Raw genomic sequence first — 22,995 nt, 5'->3', positions numbered from 1 at the left:
TTCAAATAAACAATCGAATCATACTAGGAAACAATCAATACCGAGAAACAAAAGCACTTTCCCTCTCCCTTATTTGCAGGGGGGGGGTCTCAGCTGGACCAGCCCAATGCAGTGCAAGAGCAATGGATCTAGACGGGCAGAGGGCGCCTACGCTCGCTTCTTCGAGGCAAGAGCTACCGCCGCTCAACTTCGCCCTCCGCGGGCGCAGGCAGCGATTTATATAGCCACGGCGCCGGGCCAAGCGGCTGAAGCTCTTTCTTCCACCGGGTCAATTCGAATCCACGCTCCTTTTTTTTTTTTCCTCCCTTCTTTCCCCCAGCCGATTTTCCGCCCACCTTATCCCGCGCTCCAGCTGTTCGGGTTTGAGTCCCTCCCTCGGTCACCCCGTGGATTGGGCGAGCGCAGGAAGCAGGCCGAACCGGATTCGCTTTCGCGGCTAGAAAAACCGACCAGGCACAGATGGGCCCGGTTTGGTCGATTCCGGATTGGAGCGGGTGCTTAACGGGCCGCGATCGTCATCTCGCGGGGGGCTGAGCTCGGGTTCCTCCTCTTTCTTTAGAGTCCCTCCAGCCGCGCCGCCAGCACCATGGCCGAGGTGCCCCCCGTGGTCCGGATCAAGGTCTCCCTCAAGATCCAGCCGAATGACGGCCCCGTCTACTTCAAGGTGGACGGCCAGAGGTTCGGTCAGAACCGCACCATCAAATTGCTGACGGGGGCCAAATACAAGGTCGAGGTGGCCCTGAAGCCGGGGACCATCCACGCCACGTAAGTGCGCATCCCTCGCCTTCCCCGCCAGCCGCTTCTCTCTTCCTCGGAATCCGCTCGTCCTGATTTATAGAGCGCCGAGATTTATTGCTGGCGAGCGGATGGGCAGGCGCTTCCATTTTCCCGCCGTGGGATTTGCAGCTTCTTTCTGTTAGCCGGTTTCGGACAATGCCTAGCTCCTTTCTTCTCCACCCCCCCCTTCACTAAACAACCCCGGCAAGCAGCCGTAGTGCGGGAGATCGAACACACCCATCCGGGCTCCCGGCTTCTCGGAGAGCGATAAGGCTCGGAGAAACGCCCTAGTCGCGCCCTGCTAGGTGCAACCATATAGCATAGGCGGAGGGGAAAGCAATTAGGTGACCTAGGCCTAAACCTGCACTTATCTTTAGGGCTTTAGGCCGGGGACGAGAAAATAAGAGACAGCTACAAGAAACGCCGAGCAGAACGGTGGTAGACCTGAATGAATGCGGGGAAGCCGGTTAATGGGCGAAAGCTTTCCAAGTCTGGTTACATAACGGTCTGCCGGCTCACCCAGCCTCTTCTCTGTTGGGTGCGGCTTTACGTTGGGGACATTACCAGGTTTCATCTGTGACCAATTTCTATTATTTAGAATACAGTCGCCCTGCGGTATCTTTTCAGCCTCTTGAGATCAGTAAGTTCATGGCTTGTATTAAAAGGATAGATTATACAGCTATGCTGTATTTGGGGATATGGTAAAATGTGGCCCAGTTTCCCAAGGCTCCCGTTTTTAAGCATTGGGGTGGGGGGGGGATGTGCCTTTCAGATGTCGTAGCTAAAAGTCCCATGTTCCTTTGCAACTGATGGTGCTGGAAGAGGTTGCTGTTTGGAGGTCACAAGGTTGCTTGCCTATTCTAGGTGAAGAGGAGTGCAACAGTAAAGGCCGTAGCCTGGAAGTGTACATCAGAGGTGGCATTCAGCAGGTTCTGACCAGTTCTGGAGAACCGGTAGCAGAAATTTTGAGTAGTTCAGAGAACCAGTAGTAAAAATGCTGACTGGCCCTGCCCCCATCTATTCTCTGCCTCCCAAGTCCCAGCTGATTGGGAGGAAATGGGGATTTTGCAGTAACCTTCCCCTGGAGTGGGGAGGGAATGGAGATTTTACAGTATCCTTCCCCTGCCATGTCCACCAAGCCATGCCATGCCCATGCCACACCCACAGAACCGGTAGTAAAAAATTTTGAAACCCACCACTGGTGTACATGTGCTTTACATGCAGAGTATTTCCAGGTAAAGCTAGAAAAATTCTCTTTTCTGAATATTTGGAGACCTGATGCCATGTATGAGATCTGGGATCTGAGGACATGGGGGCATCTTGCTTTGTAGTAAAAGGGCAATGCACAGGTTTGCTATAAATGATTCTGTGCCAGTTGAGGCAACTTCTGTCTTCAGATAAAATATTCAAATTGAATTGCTGAATTGATTTGATGTATTGGATAAGCTTGAACACTTTTAGTCTATAATTTAGCAATTTCGTACAGCTGTGCACATGCTTCCTCTTTATTGAATCTTTATTTAAATTGTTGGAGCTGGGTGATTCACATCCTCCTAATTTAAGCTATGTAAGTGTTTTGTTGTATCTTGCATTTCTCTGTCTTTTGAACTAGCAACATCCAAGATTTCTAAGTCCTTACAATTTTCTTTGAGCATGCTATTTTCCTTATTTCAATTGTCTTAATTTAGATTAGTATTATTTAAGTGATGGCGGAATCAGCATTATGGATTTTAGTCAAAAGAGATACAGACAGACTTTAAAGCATTATCTTTCCTTCCTGCCCCCTTTCCACATGTTTCCACCTCAATATTTCATTTTGAGTGAAAGATCATTTAAGAAGTTATTCCCCGCCACAGTTTAATTGATTATGTGCCATAAGTAATTTTTGATACTTAGTGTCCACACTGATAGATTTTTCTCCCTGATGATCTATTCCTAACCTGGTATTTATGACTTCCCATGGTAGAAGATGCTGGAGGCAGATGATCACTTCAGTGACAATAGCAAAGGCATCAATTCTTATTGCATGGGAGAAGGCAGTGGATAGACCACATGGATAGAAAATCATTATCACAGTTTAATTTTTTTTAAAAAAAATTCTCATCTCAAAACAATGATCTAACAGATCTAACAGTCATTAAGTACTAACAGATATTAAGATTACAAAACTCTGTTTCAGGACAATGGGAATAGGTGGAGTCAATGTGCCCCTTGAAGAGACAGCAAGAGAACCACAGCTTGTTACTTACACTGGCATCTATGACACAGAAGGAGTTCCTCATACCAAAAGTGGGGAAAGACAACCTATACAAGTCAACCTACAGGTAGTGTATATCTCTGAAAGGAGGGTGGAGGAGGAGGAGGATGAAAAATAAATGGAATGAAGTTAGTAGAAAGAAGAGTGAAAACGGTAAACTGTATGATACGTGAAATAGATTTGATCATATTCATTTTTATGGTAATGAGCTGCGCTTGGGCTGCGTACACCTTTTCAGATTTTTATATTTGTCTTTTTCCCTGCTTCCAAAAGAAGCAAACTAATTTTGTGGTCAGCTGCAGTGGTGGGTTGCCCCTGGTTCGGACTGGTTCGCAAGAACTGGTAGTAAAACTGGTGGGAGGCTCCGCCCTCTGATCCCGATGTCATCAGGAAGCTTCTGCGCGTGCGCGCGGCCCTGTTGCAAACTGGTAGTAGAGGTAAGTAGAACCCACCCCTGGTCAGCTGTTATAGAAAAGAAAGCCCTAACTACAATGTAGTTTGCTTCCTGACCCTAAGATTGTTCTGACAGTACTACTTGCTACTCGAAAGGAGGTTTCTTCCCAGAATGCACAACCTTTATTTCAGATGATGTCCTGTCTGATTTCTTCTGACAATGAATTTTCACCTTTTAAGCATTTGTGAAGGTTGCAGCTATAACTACAACTCACCTTTACTTTGCCAAGCCTATAGCCTCAAAGTACGTCCTTGATTAAAATATCAGAAATTGAAACGGTGAATGAGGCAAGAATAGAGGTCATTAGCTTGGAAGAGTGATGATCAGAACTGGATGCACTCATCTCTGACTTGAAAAATTCCTCTTATCTATTTCAATTGAGGAGTGGGAAGTTCAGCATCCCATGTCTTGATAAAAAACAAAGATGCACCACCTGAAGGACCATGGCTGCACGCATGGCTGCACGATTTATCCCAGAGGAAAGAATTTGTTCCTTGTCAATAGCCCCATCTTCAGGGTTTTTTTTTCTGGTCCAATGTACTTCTGGGAATATGTGACAGTTTTCAACTGGGAAAAAATTGTTCATCCCTAGTATGCTATATTTAGATCTGCAAAATGTTGGTACTCTAAGGGTAGAGGTCTATGTTAGGTTACTTCCCTATTTTATACATTTTTCTGCCAAGGATCATTAAATCAGATAAAACTGTCCCCTTAAGGAAGTTTCTAGAATCTTCTAAATAAGTTTTCGCATTACCATCATGTGAGCAATAACAAGCAGTCATATTCCTGGAAAGACTTCCAGTGTGTCTTCTACTTCATGTGAGCTTTTATTCATTTATAGTCATTTTAATTAAAATATGCAGGGGAAATGGACTTTCATAGCAAAGCACAATCCTCTAGTATCCTCTATTCTGAAGAATGCCTTTGGGCTTCACATAAGTTTGATAGGTATTCTTAGAAAGTAGAGGGGGAAGGGGGTTTAGTAATGTATTTGAGAGAATGCTGGCCAGCTAAGCAAAAAAAAAAAAAAGAAGAAGAAGAAGAAAGAAAGAAAGAAAAAGAAAGAAAGCTAGGGAGATAGACAGCAGAATGGATGGCCAGAAATGGTCTGGAATAACTTCTCCCAACTTACCTTCCTGGTAAATTAATGCTTTCTGCCTATGTTATTATTTGTCAGAGTGCCCATCAGATCCTCATCTATGTCTAACATCCCAAAATAATTAGTAATCTATTCTTTGTTATTGCATCATCCTCATCAAAGTTCATGACGAGTGGGCAGCCTATGGTTCTAGAGTCACCTATACCCCACCCTCCCAACCTCCTGCTTTTGAAATCTCTGGCAATGATTTCTGAAAAGTCACAGTTGCTTGCCATTTTGAACTAACAAATATGTGGAAACTCTGAAGTAAGCAGTTAAAAAAGCAAAGAACCACTCCCAAATCCCAGATTGGCTTATGTGTCTCATGTGATACCACCCCCTCTAAATTTGGGAACCCTTAAAAATATTAAATGTGTCTCTTATCTATTTCAGTTTATGAACTTTAAGCAGTAAACCTAAGTTTACTTAAGTAAACTTTCAAAAGTTTTAACAACCATTCCTAGAGATCAGTGTGTTTTACATGGGAAACTGATGCTTAGCTCTTCATAAGATTTTCCCACGGGGTTAGATGGGAGAGACCATTAAAATAACATTGGTGCTACAAGGTCATTCTTCTCTCACTAAGCTTAAGTGGTCAACAGTATCATTGTCATGTCATCTGCTAAAATCTACCTGTGGTTTGGATCTTTCTACTCTCTTGAAACACATTTGAAATCAATGACTCTGCAAATGGAAAGCATATCTAATGCCAGGGCTGCATTTTCAAAAGCATGAGGTTCCAGGATAAAGGTGAAAATCGATTCCAGATAGAAGCTACATTTGATTTGGTGAAATTAAAATTCAAACCTAAAAAAATATACATGAAGTACAGCTCATATGATTATTCTATATGTTTAAGAACTTTTCCCTTTGACTAAATTAACAATTACGATTTTAAAACAATACTGAAGGCCCCTTTGATACCACTCCATAAATTTTGGGGCCAGAAATATGTTGTATCGCTTTGCACTTTATAAACTAATATTCAGCAAATATTTGTGTCTGATATATGAGACATAGAAGCTTCTGATTCTGAGTTGACTCAGAAGTCATTATGGAAAGGAGTTTTATAATAAATCACTCCATTGGAAAAATTGAAATACATACAGATGAGCAAAATCATAAACGCTGGGCTGAAATTCTGGCGAAGATTAGCTATCATCAGTAACGTGACCAAATGTTTTTTGCAGTGTTTCTTTAAATTGAGTTCTTTTCAAAATCTCTTGACTTCCAATATAATTTGACAATCATGCTTTATGGGAAGAGTGATAGCAGTGCGGCCTTCTGTCCCAGCAGTGGGATAGATGCAACCTGCTACCCAACACAGCCTGACCTCTTTTTTGTTCATTGGATTTCCCACCTTTTCTCCATCTTTACCTATTTCTTGCCATATTTCCCTTTGTTGAACGTCTCTCTCCTCTCTCATATACTAAATTCCCCAACTATTATCTGTTCTTGCCCCACACTTTCCTTCACTGCTTTTTTTTTCTTTATGTACCACTTCCTTGTGTGGTTTATCCCTTCATTCTACTTTGTCTGCACTGCTTTTCCCAGCTCTCTTCCCTCCCTCTCCTCCCCCTCCCTCTCCTCTTCATACTCCTTTCACCATTCTTCTCAGTTTATGACCATATTATTTATTTCATTAACATAGAGACTTACTGCAGCTCTACATTAACTGAACAGAACTAAGACTTAAATATATTTCTTAAATATATTTCTGAAGAAAGATAATTTCTGGCGATCCCAAAGGTGCTTTTTCAAGAGGCAACTGGACTTTCTGGATTAGCTAAAAGAATGCAAATGACCAGCTGTCTGCAAGGATTATAAATTCTTCCATTCCCCACCATCCAGTCAGAACTGAAGAAGCTTCTTGGATGAGAAGCGAAACGTCTTCAAAAGAAAAAACCAGAAAGTCCAGTTGCCTCTTGAAAAAGCACCTTTGGGACAACCATACCTGGATGACTGAGAATCTCCATAGACAATATCTGGCAATGCCTTCCCTTGTTTACCTTTAATAGTACATATACTCACAGACAAGAATTTTATTCCGATCGTTAAAGAAAACTTTAATTCCTTAAGTTTGTGTATATCTGCTGTATGGGGAAAATAGAACAATCCTTCACTCCAAATTTTTGGGAAGAGAGAGAGGAACTTGCTTGATACAGAAAGAAAGTAGTTGGCAAAGATCAGCTCATTTTTGCCCTTTCAGCAGAAATGTTGCTCTGAATAAAACTGCTGATCTCTTGCAAATCTAGATCCAAACTAATGAACTAACTGTTCATTGGCAGTTATGCTACAATCTGAGGCAGATTTATTAGGCAGTAAAATATTTAGCCTCTTCCCAGATGTGAACAGATTACACCGATACATATCTATTTTGAGAGAGAGGGCTTTACTCCTTGCTATGCAACACACTATGGATTTTATGGCCTCTTGTATGGTTTGGTTGGTCATGTCAATATATATAAAGAGGAAATGCTGCTCTGGTGAAACAATGAGATGAGTTTGTACTTTTTCTCTAGGTCACTGACATAGGTGCTTTTGAAACAGTTTGGCAAGTCAAATTCTACAACTATCACAAGCGAGACCACTGCCAATGGGGAAACAGCTTTGGCTGCATCGAGTATGAATGCAAACCCAACGAAACGCGCAGCCTCATGTGGATCAATAAGGAGAACTTCTTCTGAAGTGAGGCAACTCTGTCTGGACAATTGCTTGGTGAAATAACTGATCTTCAAACCAGTGTAAAGCCTTACTCAGGCCCTCGGTTTTAAATGTTTTTGTGGAATAGACCGGATTCCTCCCTTTCCCCACCTCACAACACGTTTGCTTGCAAATAAGTTTCCTTTGAAGCTGACGAGACTTGCTTCCAAGTGAGTAGGTTGGAAATGGTGGTCATAAGAAATGAGTGTTGCTGGAAAGATGGCTCCTGCTCCCTCCTTAAATGTGAATGGCTCCTCACCTGCACTGGGGTGAATGGGCAAAAGGTGATATTGCAATATCCACTAGGCTCTAGAAGCTCTCTTTCTATAATCCTCCTGAGATGTAGTTTGTGACACCCCCAAATCATTGTTTTAGAATGTTATCTGATACATGGTAATAACAGTTTCTCTATTTTTGTGTTCAGTCTGGTTCTCATTCATGCTAGCAAGTGTTGTGAAATGCAGCTTCACTGCTGCCACTGTGCGCTGAAATATCAGGATACCTTCTCCTTTCTACTAATGCTTTTCCAGGACTGAGGAAGTTACTGGACTATGACTCTTAGCACTCCATGCTAATTGGGTTTTTGGTTGTTCTGACTCTCCAATCTTTTCCTCTCGTACAGATTACAGCGCACAGTGCTTATTTCAGGTGAAGGGGCATCTAATAAGATTATTATCTGCTCATTTTTTTTTTGCTTACTTTTCACAGCGAAGGTTTAGGATTGCTGAATATTACATAACGAGTAAGTTTTCGCCTATCAAACCATAAGCAGTGATGGGATTCTTGAAATTATGCAAAATATCAATGGTTTTAAATTGCATCATATTTCTCATAATAATTGTATCCGCTACAATTAAATATATCCTAATGTTGCATATCAAAGCCCACAAGTTTTCAGATTACCTGTCCAACGATATTTTTTAAGGAAAAACGAAATTAATTTGCTACAAGTAACATTTGAGCTGCAGCAGTTCAGATATTTCAGGTTAAACATGATTTTACCAGGATGCTCTCCAAGTAAAAAGAAAGCTGTTTGTATATAAGCTTGTGCAGGATTCTGGAATCTGGTGCTATACCCTATAATAAACCTGTTTACAAATCTGTGGCAAATGAGAAGCACATCGTTTATCTCTTACAAATTTCAGATGAATGTTGCTTCTTTTACAGAGTACAACTGGATTAATAGGAGGAAGTTGTGTTGATGCTACTTTGCATATTAGTGTATTTGTGCCATTCATGAGAACAATCTGTAAAGTGATACAGCTTTTGATCTTTGTAATAAATGAGTTGGAAACCTGTGTCACTTATTTAGCATTCTTGGAATAATAATTTACTTCTGCCAATTCGGTAAGCAACAGAAAATTTGCCATGCAAAAGTAGGGAAAGGATGCTGGAACTGGTACGTTTCCTCAGTTTCTCAATGTGAGCCAGATCCATAACTAGAATCAGAAGCAGGGCCTCGCCATCTAACTTGAACGTAAGGGCTAGATGATATTGAGAAAGTTAGTCTTTTAAATGATTCATAGTCATAGTTTTTTGACAATGGTATGGAAGTAGATTGCTATTGCTTGTCTTGGGATACATGGGTATTGCTTACTTAAATACCTAGTTCAGCTTTTCCAAACTAATTTGCTTCAGGAGAATTGGTGAATGATCCCCAAAATTCAGATATCTACAGGTAGTCCTTGATTTACAACAGTTCGCTTAGGGTTTTATGATGGTTGCAGTGTCCTGGTGTCACGTGATCACCTTTTGCAAATTTCTGACAAGCCAAGTCAATGGGGAAACCAGATTCACTTAACAAGCGTATTACTGATTTAACAACAATAGTGATTCACTTTTATTATAAATTAAAAGAATAGAAGCCAATACAAGCTACAAAAATACAAACTGAAAAATGTAAAAGAAAAAAAAGTGGAAAAAAGAGTTCCCCCTACATCATAGCAAGTAAAGACAATCTTAATAGCTCTAACATAGCTCATCTATTGATTTAAAAAAAACAAATCCAACTTCTTTGTCACCAAAAGCCACTCAGGGCAACCAGATGTAAATATTTTTCTCTTTTAGCCCTCATCAAATAAACCAGGTTCCCTAGGTTTTTAAAGTATCTTTTAAACCCTTCAAAAAGAGCCTCAGAATTAGTTTTCTGTTCATCTGTTTCAAACAGTATTTTTTTCAGAACTTTAGCAGATTTCTTTTGTATATCCAATTAGATTGTGTTTCTCACTTTTAATAAAGTCCTTCCAAACCTTAACAGAGCTCTTTTGTATATAAAAAAAATATCTAAATCAGTTTCCTGGTTCAATATTTGTATATCTCCTTTTGGGAATAAATCATCAGTTCCATTTGTTAGGCCCATATCTTCTTCCATGTCTTTCTCATTACTTTTTACATTTAAGTCCCCCCTTAAAAATAATTTCAAAATCATCTGCTGAACTTTTAATTTCATTACAACAAGCTTTGTTAATCTTATCAAGAAGTGATATCTATTTTGCTAAAAAAAAATGTGGCAGACAAACCAAATTTGCAAAAGATTTTTGCTTCATTTTCTTAATCCACTAGCTCCCTCTAGTGTTCAACCTTCAAGATTCCCTTATCATGAAAACATTCAAAACAATCGCCATTTTCCCATGTTAATTTTTTTTCTAATTAACCCAAAACTCTGTGCATAATTATAAATTATAATTTTAACTTTATTATTAAACTTTATAAATCCATATTCCAAGCACTCTTGCTGTTTAATGCATAAAGTAATATTTTTCAAAAACATTTAAAAACTAAGTTCTTTTTCTAAGGAGAAGGTGACTCTATTAATAAATACAGTATAATTCACTGTTCTGAAGGGTCTTAATCCTTTTAAGACAGCAGAAAAAAATCCAATATGATTGAGAAGTAAGGTGTGGTCAAGCCTATGATTCTTTAAAAAGCTGCATTAATTATTATGAGCAAAGATAATTCCTCCATCAACTCCCAGCTACCTGCAGGCAAACCCCAAAATGATAATTCCTGTGGTTTACTCAAGAGGAAGGCTGTGCAGTTATTTGGGCTATCTCGAAGATTGCTTCTTAATCCAGAGAACATTTTGGCAGCCAGGATCCTACATCCTACACCAATTTCCATTGGAACGCCTTCCCATTACAACAAGGGATGTTTTAGCTCGCCAGAGCTCTTAATCAAACACTTTATGTTTTCATAGCATCTAATGGATTAATGAGTTCATTGTGAAGCACAGCTACTGCAGTAGTTTTGGTTTTTGTGTGTGTTCATCAATGCAGTGAGGAGCTGAACAACTTTTTCGCATACCTGCTTCCAGCATGACATGGAACTAAATTAAACATTGTGTTCCAAGTTTGTACCGTGTGTTAGAGCTGTGCACAATGTCCAATGGAATGTGCCAGAGCACAAACACGGCACCTGACTCTTTAAAGCAGTTGCAATGGGGAATAGGAATAGGCTAGAGCAGGACTGTCAAACTTGTGGGCCGGATGCGTCACGCAGTGGCCATGCCCACGCCCCATTAAGTGAAGGGGAGGGGGAGAGTCCAGATATGTCATGTGACGCTGCTGTGATGACGTGAGTTTGATACCCCTGGGCTAGAGGAAGAGATTGCATAGAATATATATTGCCAGTTTGGTGTTGTGGTTAAGGCACCCTGCTTGAAACAGGAGCTGTGAATTCCAGCCTCACCTTAGGCACAGAAGCAGCTGAATAAATTTGGGCCAATCATTCACTCTTAGCCCTAGGCAAATCACTTTGAAAGTTTTTCCAAGGAAACTACAGGGAGTGGTACGGGCAGTTGCCAGAAATCAACACTGATATCAAAGTGTGTGTGTGTGTGTGTGATCAGTGAATGAGTAGAGAAGTATAGAATTTCTTGGCATTCCATCATAATGTGGAATCTCCCATGAGATAAGTCCAATAGTATTAGTTCGGAGGGAATCTTTCATAAATCTTAACTATTGAACTATGCAAAGATTATCATCTTGAAAACATAGTATGTTTACTATGACATAATTTCTCATCCCTTACCCTGGTCATGTCCATTATACTACTTTATGTGCAAAGTTGCACCTTAGACCCCCAATATGAAGAAAATAATGGCAAAAACCTGATTGGAGTCATGCTAAAATAATCATAGTAGAAATCTGGTGGCCCAGCCTGATCCTAAAAATTATTATAGCTGAAACACATTTCCCACACATAGTGGGAAATCAGATTTTTCCAGCCCAGGTGTAGTAACTATTCTATTTACCAGGGGATGTCTTATTTTGGGGGAAACAGGGTAATAGTATGAGGAGTCCTTGCTGATCTCTGAGCTTGGTTATTTGCAGATGTTTCATTACCCATCTAGGAATCATTATTATGTTACCTAGTCAGGTAATGAAATGACTGCAGGCAAACAAACAAAGCTCAGAGAGCACCAAGGACCCCACAGTTCAATCTTGATCTACATATATTCTCTTACACTGAAGGCTAGTATGCTCAAGCGCAACAGTGATTCTTTTGCATTTTTACTTCCCTGTCCAAAGAAAATCCACCCTTGTTCTTCCTCTTCCTTTCTTTCCTTCCATCTTTCCCAGGATTAGGTCTCAGGAGAGTGAGGTCTATGCACAGTATACCTAAGGATGATAAATTGAGCTTGGTTATTTGTGTCTTTAAGTAAAAAATCTGGATTGATTTGTTTGATATTAATCTGGGGTTGTTTTTTTGTCTATTTATGGTACTCTCAGAAGTCTTTTCCAACTCCAAAGTTAAAAAAACTGTTAATATTATATCCTGCTTCTTCAAAGTCCAATTTTCACTTTTATAGAGTGTCCTAGGAAAATTGCCTGCACAGTTGCACATTCTAATTTTTTGAGGTATAAACAGGTGCTGGCATCTGAATAATTTTTCCAAGGCCCTCATTGCTATTTTGCAGAGTGCTAGTCAGTGATGTGAATGGGGGCACAAATGTCTTAGTGGTTAAAGATGCTGAGCTTGTCAGCTGGAAAGTTGATGGCCTGGGTTTGAGACCTGAGTGCCATGCAATGGGGTGAGCTCCCGTTACTTACCCCAACTCCTGCCCACCTAGCATTTTCAAAACATGTAAATCAGTGGTGGGTTCCTCCCAGTTCGGTCCGGTTCCCCCAAGCCGGTAGCGGTGACGATATGATGTCACCGAACTGGTTCTGCCCCCCCAACTCCCCCACGTTATTGTTACCTTTTATTTGGCCCCACCCTCAATCTATTGCTGCCTCCTGAGTCCCAGCTGATGGGCAGAGGAAAAAAACTGTTTAAACTCTTGCTGTGGGGCTTCAAAGGGCCCCCCTACAGCTGATCAGTGTTAATAGAAAACAAATGAGTAGACCGGTGCCTGCCAAAATACATGATTAGATCAGTGCCTGCAAAAATAAATGGGTAGATCGGTACAGCTCTGCAAGCAGTTAAAAGCCTGGTAGACCAGTACCTCTGCTAAATCCTAAATAATTGTCACATGACCATCAAGCCACGCCCACAAAATAAGCCATGCCCACAGAATCGGTAGTAAAAAAATTTAGAACCCACCCCTGATGCAAATGTGAGTAAATTAGGGTAACAGCATTCTGTGTCCATCAGTGTATAGCCATACTGGCCACATGACTACGGAAGTGTCTTCAAACAATGCTGGCTCCCTCAGCCAAGAAACAGAGATAAACACTGTACCCTAGAGTTGGACACAAGTAGACAGAAAAACCTACTCTATGGTGTATTCCTTGACTGCTGTTCATTTACTGTTGTTAATTGGTTGTAAAGGCAAAAGCTATGTACCACTTCAATATCCTTGCTGTCAATTTTAAGGCTCTTCCTTAATCTTCCTTATATTTAACTATACTATTTTTTAAACTGTGCTCGAGGTTGTTGGTTTTTTTTTACAAGACCTTGTAAATCATTTGCATTTTTGGCCTTCAGAATAGCGTCATCAGCATAATGCAGATTGCCAATGTTTCTTCTTGCAGTTTTAAAATCATGCTCATTTTCTTCCAATCCAGCTTCCCTCAACATGTATTCCATGTATAGATTGAATAAATAAGGGAAGAGTATACATCTTTGCCTCACTCCTTTTCCAATCTGGATTCAGACTGTTTTCCATGTTCTCTTTATACTGTGGCTTTCTGATATGCATATAAGTTTCACATGGGAACAATAAAAAGTTGTGGAATTCCTATTTTTTCTAAGCATTTCAAAACTTGAAACAATCAACACAATTAAGGACCTTTCCATTCTCAATGAAGCACATACTGTTTGACTTCTGACATCTCAATTTGCTGAAGCCCAAGATATGAATTTGTAGTCATTTAATTTCATATTACCTTGTGTTGAGGTTTCTTGTGACCATACTTCTTATGTTCCATGTTCCCACTGTAATTCTGTATTTGCAATTTTGGGTTTTCTTTTCCTGTATGGCAACATCCTAGAGCTTTTAATGTAGCCATGTCATAAGCTCCATTAGCATTCCAAAATATCCTGTGTTCTTCCTCATTAGCAGTTGAGTGCTATCCAACCTGAGGGGCCCATTGTACAGTACTATATCTTAAATCATGTTATATTTTCTATCCACATGGTTTTCTTGGTAAAATACAGGAATGCCTTATCCTATGCAGCATGAAATTATGCCTTTACCATTGCCACTAAACCGATCTGCCTCCAGCATCTTCCTATGTTGCTACTGCCTGCTGTTTTAGCTGGGCAGCATCAATTTTCACCCAACTTCTCTACCAGCCCACACAATAGCAATAGCAATAGCACTTAGACTTATATACTGCTTCACAGTGCTTTTTACAGCCCTCTCTAAGTGGTTTATTGAGTCAGCATATTTCCCCCAACAATCTGGGTCCTCATTTTAGCCAACTCGGAAGGATGGAAGGCTGAGTCAACCTTGAGACTGGTGGAACTTGAACTGCTGGCAATCAGCAGTCAGCAGAGGTAGCCTGCAGTACTGCACTCTAACCACTGTATCACCATGCACCACAATGCACACACATTCTTAAGTACTCTCATCTCTTCAAATCAACTCAAGTTTCCTTGTTTACCCAGACACATCAATCCCTTTCCTGCAGAGATCATTGAAAAAGTTAAGTTTAAAGCTGTCTTCTCCCATATTAGTATTGGAGAAGCTATCCATAGAGGATAACTGTGTTCTTACCTGCAGAGATTGTTGGATTAGGGAGGTTAGATGGGGAGATTGGGATTTCCTGGGGTTATTAGGATCTGAGTAGCCTGGGTCTAAAATACTTGAGGCAACCCATTCATTCAGATTACCTCGTTTGAACTTTCCAGGAAAAGGATACTCCAAAGAAGAGGTTTATGTAATTCTCCTGGCAAAAGTACAGAAGAGATTTGCTGTTAAATTCTTCTGGTTTTTTTTTAAACTTCCCAAGCAGTAACCAGATTTGATCCAGGTTAGACTTTTCAAGATCAGATTTGGTCTCAAAAGCTTGACATTGATATCTATGATTATATATACCATAAATATTGATATTGGTGATTATATATACCATATACCAAAAGTCAAATGGCCAAACCTTTTTCTAATTGCTTTATTTCTGGGAACCAAAGAAGACTTGAAGAATTTGAAGGGAAAAAAAATCAATGGTCAACCTCAATTATAAGGATTTCTTAAATTTTATCAAACTATTTGTTTTAAACAAGTGGCTTGAATAATCTCCCCAAATTAACAAGTGGTTCATATGAACCTCCCTAAGCTCCTCCAGTGTTGAATGGCAATGACCCTTCTCAGGGAAACCAAGTTTTCCATAGGATCAATGGCTTATATCAAAACAATGAAAGCCTCTTGTCAACTCGTGAAGCATTCCTGACCTTGCCAGCTACAATGCAAACTCCTCCATCTCTTTTCCTCATAGTGCAACACCACCACACATGCACACAAGGGGAAGAGATTGCATTATGATGTCACAACACTGAAAGGATTGGACCTTTCTCCTTCAACATTTAAAAGCAACTTCCCTACAGAAGTGAAGAGGCAAGTGCAATCCGGTTTTCAATCCATACTCAAGGACCACACATTTATCTTTCCAGTGCTGTAGTGTCAGCCATAATAAGAGCACACAGGATCCATTTATGCTGTCCAATTGCAAAATTCCACATAGTTATTTTTTATTTATTTACTACATTTTTACATGCCCGTCTCATTAAGCAACTCAGGTAGCCTATATACTAAGTATATAGTTCAAAAGAATAGTTCAAAAAAAATATTATCCTCTGAAAAGTTAAGCTTTTGTTGCACAATAATATTTATAGAATCCACTATTTTCTCCCCAAAGCTGCTAAATATAGAACATTTTAGAAATATATATTTTAAAGAAGCATTATCTTTATTACATCTCCAACAAAATGCTGTTTATGAGAGTCCTTTACTGCAGTATGCAAACTATAAAGCACTGTGAAGTGGTATATAAGTCTAAGGACTATTGCTGTGGCTATAATGGAAGCCAATAAATTCTAAATATTTTTTGTTTTGTAAGTCATAATCTGAGGTCCATTGACTCTCTTGAAGTTAAAACATTCTCCCATTGTAAACAATATAGGAATCTCTAATTCATTATTTCACATTTCTTAACATTTGCATATAAAATGAATTTAGGGATAACAAATATCTATAAAAGCTAATAGTAGGTTTCTTAGAGTTAAAGGGTTTAACAAGTTGTTCTAATGTCTCATGTGTCTCAGAAGCTGAAAATGCTGCTAATTCAAATAATGTTCTTAATCAATGTTGTAATTGTAAATATTGCTATTGGGTTATATCTGATAGATTATATTTAGCTCTTAACACAAAGTATATTAAAAATCATTTTCATCATTAGCAGTTGGTCCAAAGTCAATGTTCCCACTTCCATTCATTTTTTTCCATATCACCATCTTTTTCCCAATTTGTAAATTTGGGTTTCCCCATAAAATCAATTTGGCATGGGGAAAAGAGTTGATTCTTTTTTTTTTATTAGACATTCCATTCCATAATTTCCTAACCGATATACTTTGTTTCCAGAGATACTAGAGTTTTAGTATGTTTGGATTCTAATATTGGCCACCCAAATTTATCTAAATTGTTGGCATCCAGCATTTAATAGTTGACAATAGGTAAGCATGATGATATAGATCCAGATTTGGAAAGCATCTATCTTTTGCATCAATACTGAAATAATAGTATAAGGCTTAGAAATTAAAAAAAATGTCATCTACAAATAAAACCAATTTCTGTTCAACTGAGTTATGTATTCCTTCAAGAGGACTGTAACAAGGATATTAACTTGGCTTACTTATTATGCTACGTTAAAGTTTGTTTAATTGGCTTATTGATTTGGGTAGGTTTTTCACAGGATGCTATGGCAAAACTAAAACAAACAAACAAGAGCCTTGGTAGTACAGTGGTCTAAAGCACCCTGTTATTAAGACCAGCTGCCTGCAATTACTGCAGGTTCAAATCTCGCCAGGCTCAAGGTTGACTCAGCCTTCCATCCTTTCTAAGGTAGGTAAATTGAGGATCCAGTTTGTGGGGGCAATAAGCTGACTTTGTATAAATATACAAAAGGATGAAGGCTATCGCTTAGTGCATTGTAAGCCGCCCTGAGTCTCCGGAGAAGGGTGGCATATAAATCAAATTAAAAAAAAAAAAAAAAGACAGCTTGTAGAATGTTGTTGTTGCACTGATTTCAAATAGAAAGCTTTAGGTACTATGCTGAAAGATAAAATAAACATTTAAGCAAAAACAAACCAACCAACCAACCTCTACAATGCTTATAAGTGAAAGGACAATTCAATGAAAGGCATGCCCTTTCAAAGCTATTAGGGTTGTAAACTAATATTACACAGCAAAAAATAGCTAACATTTACACAAGAACATCTCCACAAGAGGGAGCATTTCTATTACAAAGATTTATTTAGTTTCTTGTAATTTTGAGGTCACTTTAAAGTATCATACACAAGTCATACTCATTTGACAACACAACCTTTTTTTACTGGCAAGTAACTTAATTTTTTTAGGCCCTCCATAAAAATGAGTGTATGGAAGGCTTTTATTCAACACACAGTAGCATGTCTAGAGATTTGTCAATCAAATCTTATCAAATCACTTTTCAAGTGAATTTCCCACATATTCCCATTGACGATCAGTTATTGCCTTTGTTGTTGGACCTTTGAAAGCAAGTAATAGAAGGCCTTTGAAAGATACAAATGAAACTATTACAATAAGAACTGATGATTGTTTGAAAGCAGTATTCCAACACTAACTGAAAATAAGATAACATTTTTGGCTTTGGTTCTCTTACCTTCCAGTACATTAAAATTGGCAAAGAAATCTTCCTTTCTTTTTGTAAATGCCAGGATCACCATAAATAAAATTCAATTTTAAATATGTGTTTAAAGCACGTTTGTAAATGCAAACTCAGCTTGTCATGGACTTGCCAGTCCTACCATTTATTTAATGAGGAAGCCTAATCAGCTGCTTTGGTAGAAATGTCCATGGCAGCTGTTCTGAGAAATCCCTATGCGGGTGAACCATCTCTTCTCTATCTCAGATCTCGGTGATTCATAGCCAAGGGAACGCAAAGCTTCTAATGTTCTAATCATCTATTAATGAGTTTTTTGCATTCCCTTTTGGTCTACTTTCTATTACATACTCCTCTTGATAGTTTTAGTTAACTCTTAGCAATGGGACTGGGAATTATACCACTGGGACAGGTATACACCTGACATTTCAAGCAATAGAAATGACATAATAACCAAGTAAACATATTTTGCATGAGATACACCAGGAAACCACTTCTCCTCCTCCTTTATATATTGCAAATGGGGACACATTGGGCTGGATTCTGCAATATTCCATGCTTGATGGTTTCAGTGTTGCATTAAAGAAAATGCAATAGAAGGAAAAGGTAAGAACCATCATATGGCATTCAGTCTGGCAGCACTGCCACTGAAATCCCCTTTTTTTAATTGGTAAAATGAACTGGACCATATGAGGTTGGACTCAGCCAAAGAATAAGATTGAAAAGATGTTGGAAGTTAACATCTTCTGCCAAGGAAATAAAGAAAAGTGTCCTTGAAGACCCATTCAAATATGGGAATGCATATTTATTAATTAGAGGAACATGAATGGCTTACCTTTAAAACCACAAATTACAAAGTCTTAACAAAAGACAGAATTCAGTTACCTCTGAATATTGATATACTTTCCTAAAGAACAGAGACCATGAGTTCCAGTTCCATCTTAGATACAAAACTAGCTGGGTGACCTTGGGCCAGTCCCTCCCTCTCAACTCTAGGAGAAAGCCAAGGGCAAACCACTTCTGAATATCTTGCCAAGAAAACTGCAAAGACTAATCCAGGTAGTCACCAGGAGTCAATACTGACTCAAAGGTGTATGCACAGACACACAGGTATACACACACACACACACACACAGAGAGAGAGAGAGAGAGAGAGGGAGGGAGGGAGGGAGGGAGGGAGAAAGATTGCATTTTTCACATCAGTAGGTAATTTTGCATTCAAATTATCCTTGAAAGATAAATATATTTAATGTTATATACTAAATGCATCTTGTTCTTGCAGAACTTGATGTGCCATAAACAGAGACAATTATCTCATAGCAAGCACAATCATTTATGTATTTGTATAGAGTAATAAGTGGACAGGACTACTTTATTTTATAGAGGATAAGAGCAGTTGAACCCCCTCACTCTCAGCTAAACACTTCTGATATTAAAGCAGCACTGAGAGAAATATTCATGAAACATTTCAACTGTTTTTCAACCACTTCTGTATAATGGATAAAGATGTATATTTTAATAATACATGTGGTGATCTTCATAGGAATGCGTCCCACAGACAAATTTTTCTTTTCTTTGGTTGGCAAGATTGATAGTCACCACTCAATGCAGCTCGGCCATTTTGAAAAGTACTTAAATATGTGGAAAAAGTATATTTTAATGGTAGACAATAGAAGGTTCTTTAGCCCTTAACCACAGACATACTATTTCAGATACGGTATTACAGACATGAGGTCATAATGACCTCAGTAGCAAAAAGACAATGTTTTCATGGTTGGATCTAAAAATTGATGTATAAAGTAGTAAACAAAAAAATGTATTGATCTGTATCAAATCCTCTATCAAAGATCACTTTTTGTTTCTCCATCCTTGAACTTCAACCTTTTTCCTCTAATTTTCACATTGGTCCACTGAATGAGGGTTTTAATAATTTCTTTAGAAAATAATAATTTTCAGATCTCTAGGGGAGTAGGTGAATGTCTGAGATTTCTAGCTGCTGGCCGTAGTCCAGGTAATTGCACAATATTATGACTAGTGGTTCTGGATCTATTGCTTCCAAAAGGTGCAGAAAACCATTTGAATTTGTTCTTGCCATATAAAACATTGCACAATGTACATTGTACCTGGTCATCAATTTCATTGGGAGCTTCATCATCGCTGATGTCAGAAACGGTGGCGGCGGTGGCAGGTTCTTCATCGTCCATTACAAAATTTTTGGCACAATCCGATTCCACTTCACTCAGATCACCCTCTGCTCCTCCATACCATTTTAGAACAGTTTCTTTGAAGTTTGGATCACCAAATCACACTCTTTTTGGCGGAAAACCTGGCCCCGACATTATTTTAAAAATGTTAACAAAGATCTGTGGTCAAAATGACCGAAACTCAAATTCAAATGCTGCTACAGAAAACACCAAATAACTGACGCAAGCACAATGCTGCATACACTCTTATTGGTGGGAAAACAAAAGCTATTCACAACCGGAATGGTCCATTTCTAAAAATAGAGGTATTCCGAACATTTTGGAAAACTGTTGTGGTAACTATGACCACAGGTCTGTGGTTATGGGTTAGAGTGAATCATAATCACTCCTTTAGAGTGAATCAGAATGTAACTTGTAAATAAACTATTGTACTTTACAGCATCCATTTATTTATTTATTTATTTATTTATTTGATTTGATTTCTATACCGCCCTACTCCCGAAGGACTCAGGGCGGTGCACAGCCAAACAATAAAACACATACATACAAAATTTAAAAGTAGAATAAAATCAAATTAAATAATTATTGGCCCCGACAAATTTAAAACCCCAAACTTTTAAAACCAATTTAAAATTGAATGTATAAAATACTAAAAGATATTTAAAAATTAAAAATCTTTTATAAAAGAGGGAGAAAATTAGGCCAGGCCCGCCTGGTGAAATAGTAAGGTCTTTAAAGCACGGCGGAAGGTGCGCGGATCCGGGATCCTCCGTATCTCTGGGGGTAGCTCATTCCAGATAGTAGGTGCCCCCACAGAGAAGGCTCTCCCCCTGGGGGCCACCAGTCGGCATTGTTTGGCTGATGGCACCCGGAGGAGCCCCTCTCTATGGGAGCGTACCGGCCGGTGGGAGGCTATTGGTGGTAGTAGGCGGTCCCGCAAGTACCCAGGTCCTAAGCCATGGAGCGCTTTAAAGGTGGTAACCAAAACCTTGAAGCGCACCCGGAAGACCACCGGGAGCCAGTGCAGCTCGCGCAGGAGGGGTGTTACATGGGAACACCATGTCGCTCCCATTACCACTCGTGCGGCCACACTCTGTGCCAGTTGGAGCCTCCGGGTGCTCCTCAAGGGGAGCCCCATATAGAGACCGTTGCAATAGTCCAGGCGGGAGGTGACAAGGGCATGAGTGACCGTGCGTAACGAGTCCCGATCCAGAAAGGGACGCAACTGGCGAATCAGGCGAACCTGATGAAAAATCCTCCCGGTCACGGCTGTCAAGTGCTCTTCTAAAGACAGCCGTGAATCCAGGAGGATGCCCAAGTTGTGAGCCCTCTCCGTGGGGGCCAATGATTCACCCCCAATAGTCAGTGATGGCGTCAACTGACTATATTGGGACGTCGGAAACCACAGCCACTCGGTCTTGGATGGGTTGAGCCTGAGCCTGTTCCTCCCCATCCAGATCCGTACGGCCTCCAGGCACCGGGACATCACTTCAAGGGCATCGTTGGGGTGATCCGGGGTGGAGATGTACAGCTGGGTGTCATCAGCGTACTGATGGTACTCCACCCCGAAACCACGGATGATCTCGCCCAGCGGCTTCACATAAATGTTGAACAGGAGAGGCGAGAGGACTGACCCTTGCGACACCCCACATATGAGGGGCCTCGGGGTTGACCTCTGTCCCCCTGTCAACACAGACTGTGACCGGTCAGAGAGAAAGGACCGCAACACAGTGCCTCCCACCCCTAACTCTTCCAACCGGTGCAGCATGATACCATGGTCGATGGTATCAAAAGCCGCTGAGAGATCTAATAGGACCAGGACAGAGGAGCACCCCCTGTCCCGAGCCCTCCAGAGATCATCAACCAACGCGACCAATGCCGTTTCCGTGCTGTACCTGGGCCTGAAGCCTGACTGGAACGGATCCAGATACGTCGTTTCATCCAGGTGCTGGATGAAGCGAAGGTTGGAGACCGGACGATAATTTACCAACATTGCCGGGTCCAGGGAAGGCTTCTTGAGGAGAGGCCACACCACCGCCTCTTTCAAGGCGGCGGGAAAGTCACCCTCACCCAGCGAAGCGTTTATAATCCCCTGGAGCCAGCCTCGTGTCACTTCCCGGGAAGCCAGTACTAACCAGGAAGGACACGGGTCCAATAAACAAGTGGTCGCGTTCAGTCTACCCAGAATCCTGTCCACGTCCTCAGGGGTCACAGGATCAAACTCATCCCAGATAACATTCTCAAGACCTGCCCCTGTCTCTCCCCCTGAGACTACCCAGTCGGAGTCCAAATCTTCCCAAATCTGAGTGATTTTGTCATACAGATACTGAACAAAATCCTCGGCTCTACCCTCCAAGGGCTCCTCCCACACTTCCTGATGGAGCAGGGAGCGGGTCACCCTAAAGAGGAGGGCCGGGCGATTATCTGATGACGCAATTAGAGCAGCAAAATAGCTACATTTCGCTGCTTTTATCGCCACTAAGTAATTCCTATCAGCAAACCCATCTGAACCCCATGACCCCATTTTACATTCCATTTGAAATGGAAGAAAAACATTCCATTTCCAATTCTAGAAAACAAGTCTACAAATTTAGTAAATATTAGCAGTACACTTTTTGTTCATCCACATTGTATTATCACTATCGTTTTCCCATGTTTTGTTGAATAAGATATGCAGATACTTGTCCAGGCTGCAAAAGTCTGGATGATGACTAGATGGCTGCTGTAAATTTCAGCTTTCAAAACCCCTCTGCTGCTATATAATGATTATACAAAGTTTTCTTTTTCTTTTACCCAAATCTGGTAGCCTTAAACCCCAATGGCTAAGTTTACACATTATCCTATGCTAATATGATGTTATGGATTAGTGTGATGTGCAAATCCAAGCTGGGTTCATACATTATGTTAAATCATGATTTGTTAAAGCAAGTTTGTTGAAGAAGTGACAGTGATTCAATTCACACAGCATGTTAAGCTACAGTGGGTGGTTTACGCTTTCACTAAGCAATAAATCAGCCAATAATGTTATGCCTTAGTTATATTTGTGAATCAAATTTTGTACAATGCATTATATAGTTTAAGAAAAGAAGGGTGGGGCTAGGTTGTATAAATCTAATAAAGTAGATTGCTTACTTCTCAGTGTACAATGCTTCAATACATCT

The 22,995-nt window shown here is 40.1% G+C and overlaps 2 protein-coding genes across 2 annotated transcripts in view; one reads left to right on the top strand and one right to left on the bottom strand.

The window, feature by feature from the left end:
- PLEK (pleckstrin) overlaps positions 1–465 on the bottom strand; it is a 41,695-nt gene extending 41,230 nt beyond the window's left edge. Inside the window, exon 1 of the mRNA XM_034432428.3 lies at positions 336–465. The gene's annotated coding sequence lies outside the window, so the exon portion shown is untranslated. The remainder of the gene's footprint in view (positions 1–335) is intronic.
- Positions 405–8,627, top strand: CNRIP1 (cannabinoid receptor interacting protein 1). Its single transcript, XM_034432429.3, has 3 exons — positions 405–765; positions 2,957–3,101; positions 7,149–8,627. Exons 1-3 carry the CDS (start codon positions 587–589, stop codon positions 7,311–7,313), a joined length of 489 nt encoding a protein of 162 aa, XP_034288320.1. The 5' UTR covers positions 405–586; the 3' UTR covers positions 7,314–8,627.
- Positions 8,628–22,995: the final 14,368 nt, after the last annotated feature.

The sequence above is a fragment of the Pantherophis guttatus genome, chromosome 1 (assembly GCF_059756535.1).
Source record: "Pantherophis guttatus breed Tessera chromosome 1, ASM5975653v1, whole genome shotgun sequence".
Classification (NCBI taxonomy): domain Eukaryota; kingdom Metazoa; phylum Chordata; class Lepidosauria; order Squamata; family Colubridae; genus Pantherophis; species Pantherophis guttatus.
This window is presented reverse-complemented; position numbering and strand designations above follow the sequence as displayed.

Coding starts and splice junctions, on each gene's coding strand:
- CNRIP1 (XM_034432429.3), top strand. CDS start 587: ATGGCCGAGGTGCCCCCCGTGGTCCGGATCAAGGTCTCCCTCAAGATC. Junction 766..2,956: donor CCGGGGACCATCCACGCCAC/GTAAGTGCGCAT, acceptor ACTCTGTTTCAG/GACAATGGGAATAGGTGGAG. Junction 3,102..7,148: donor CTATACAAGTCAACCTACAG/GTAGTGTATATC, acceptor CTTTTTCTCTAG/GTCACTGACATAGGTGCTTT.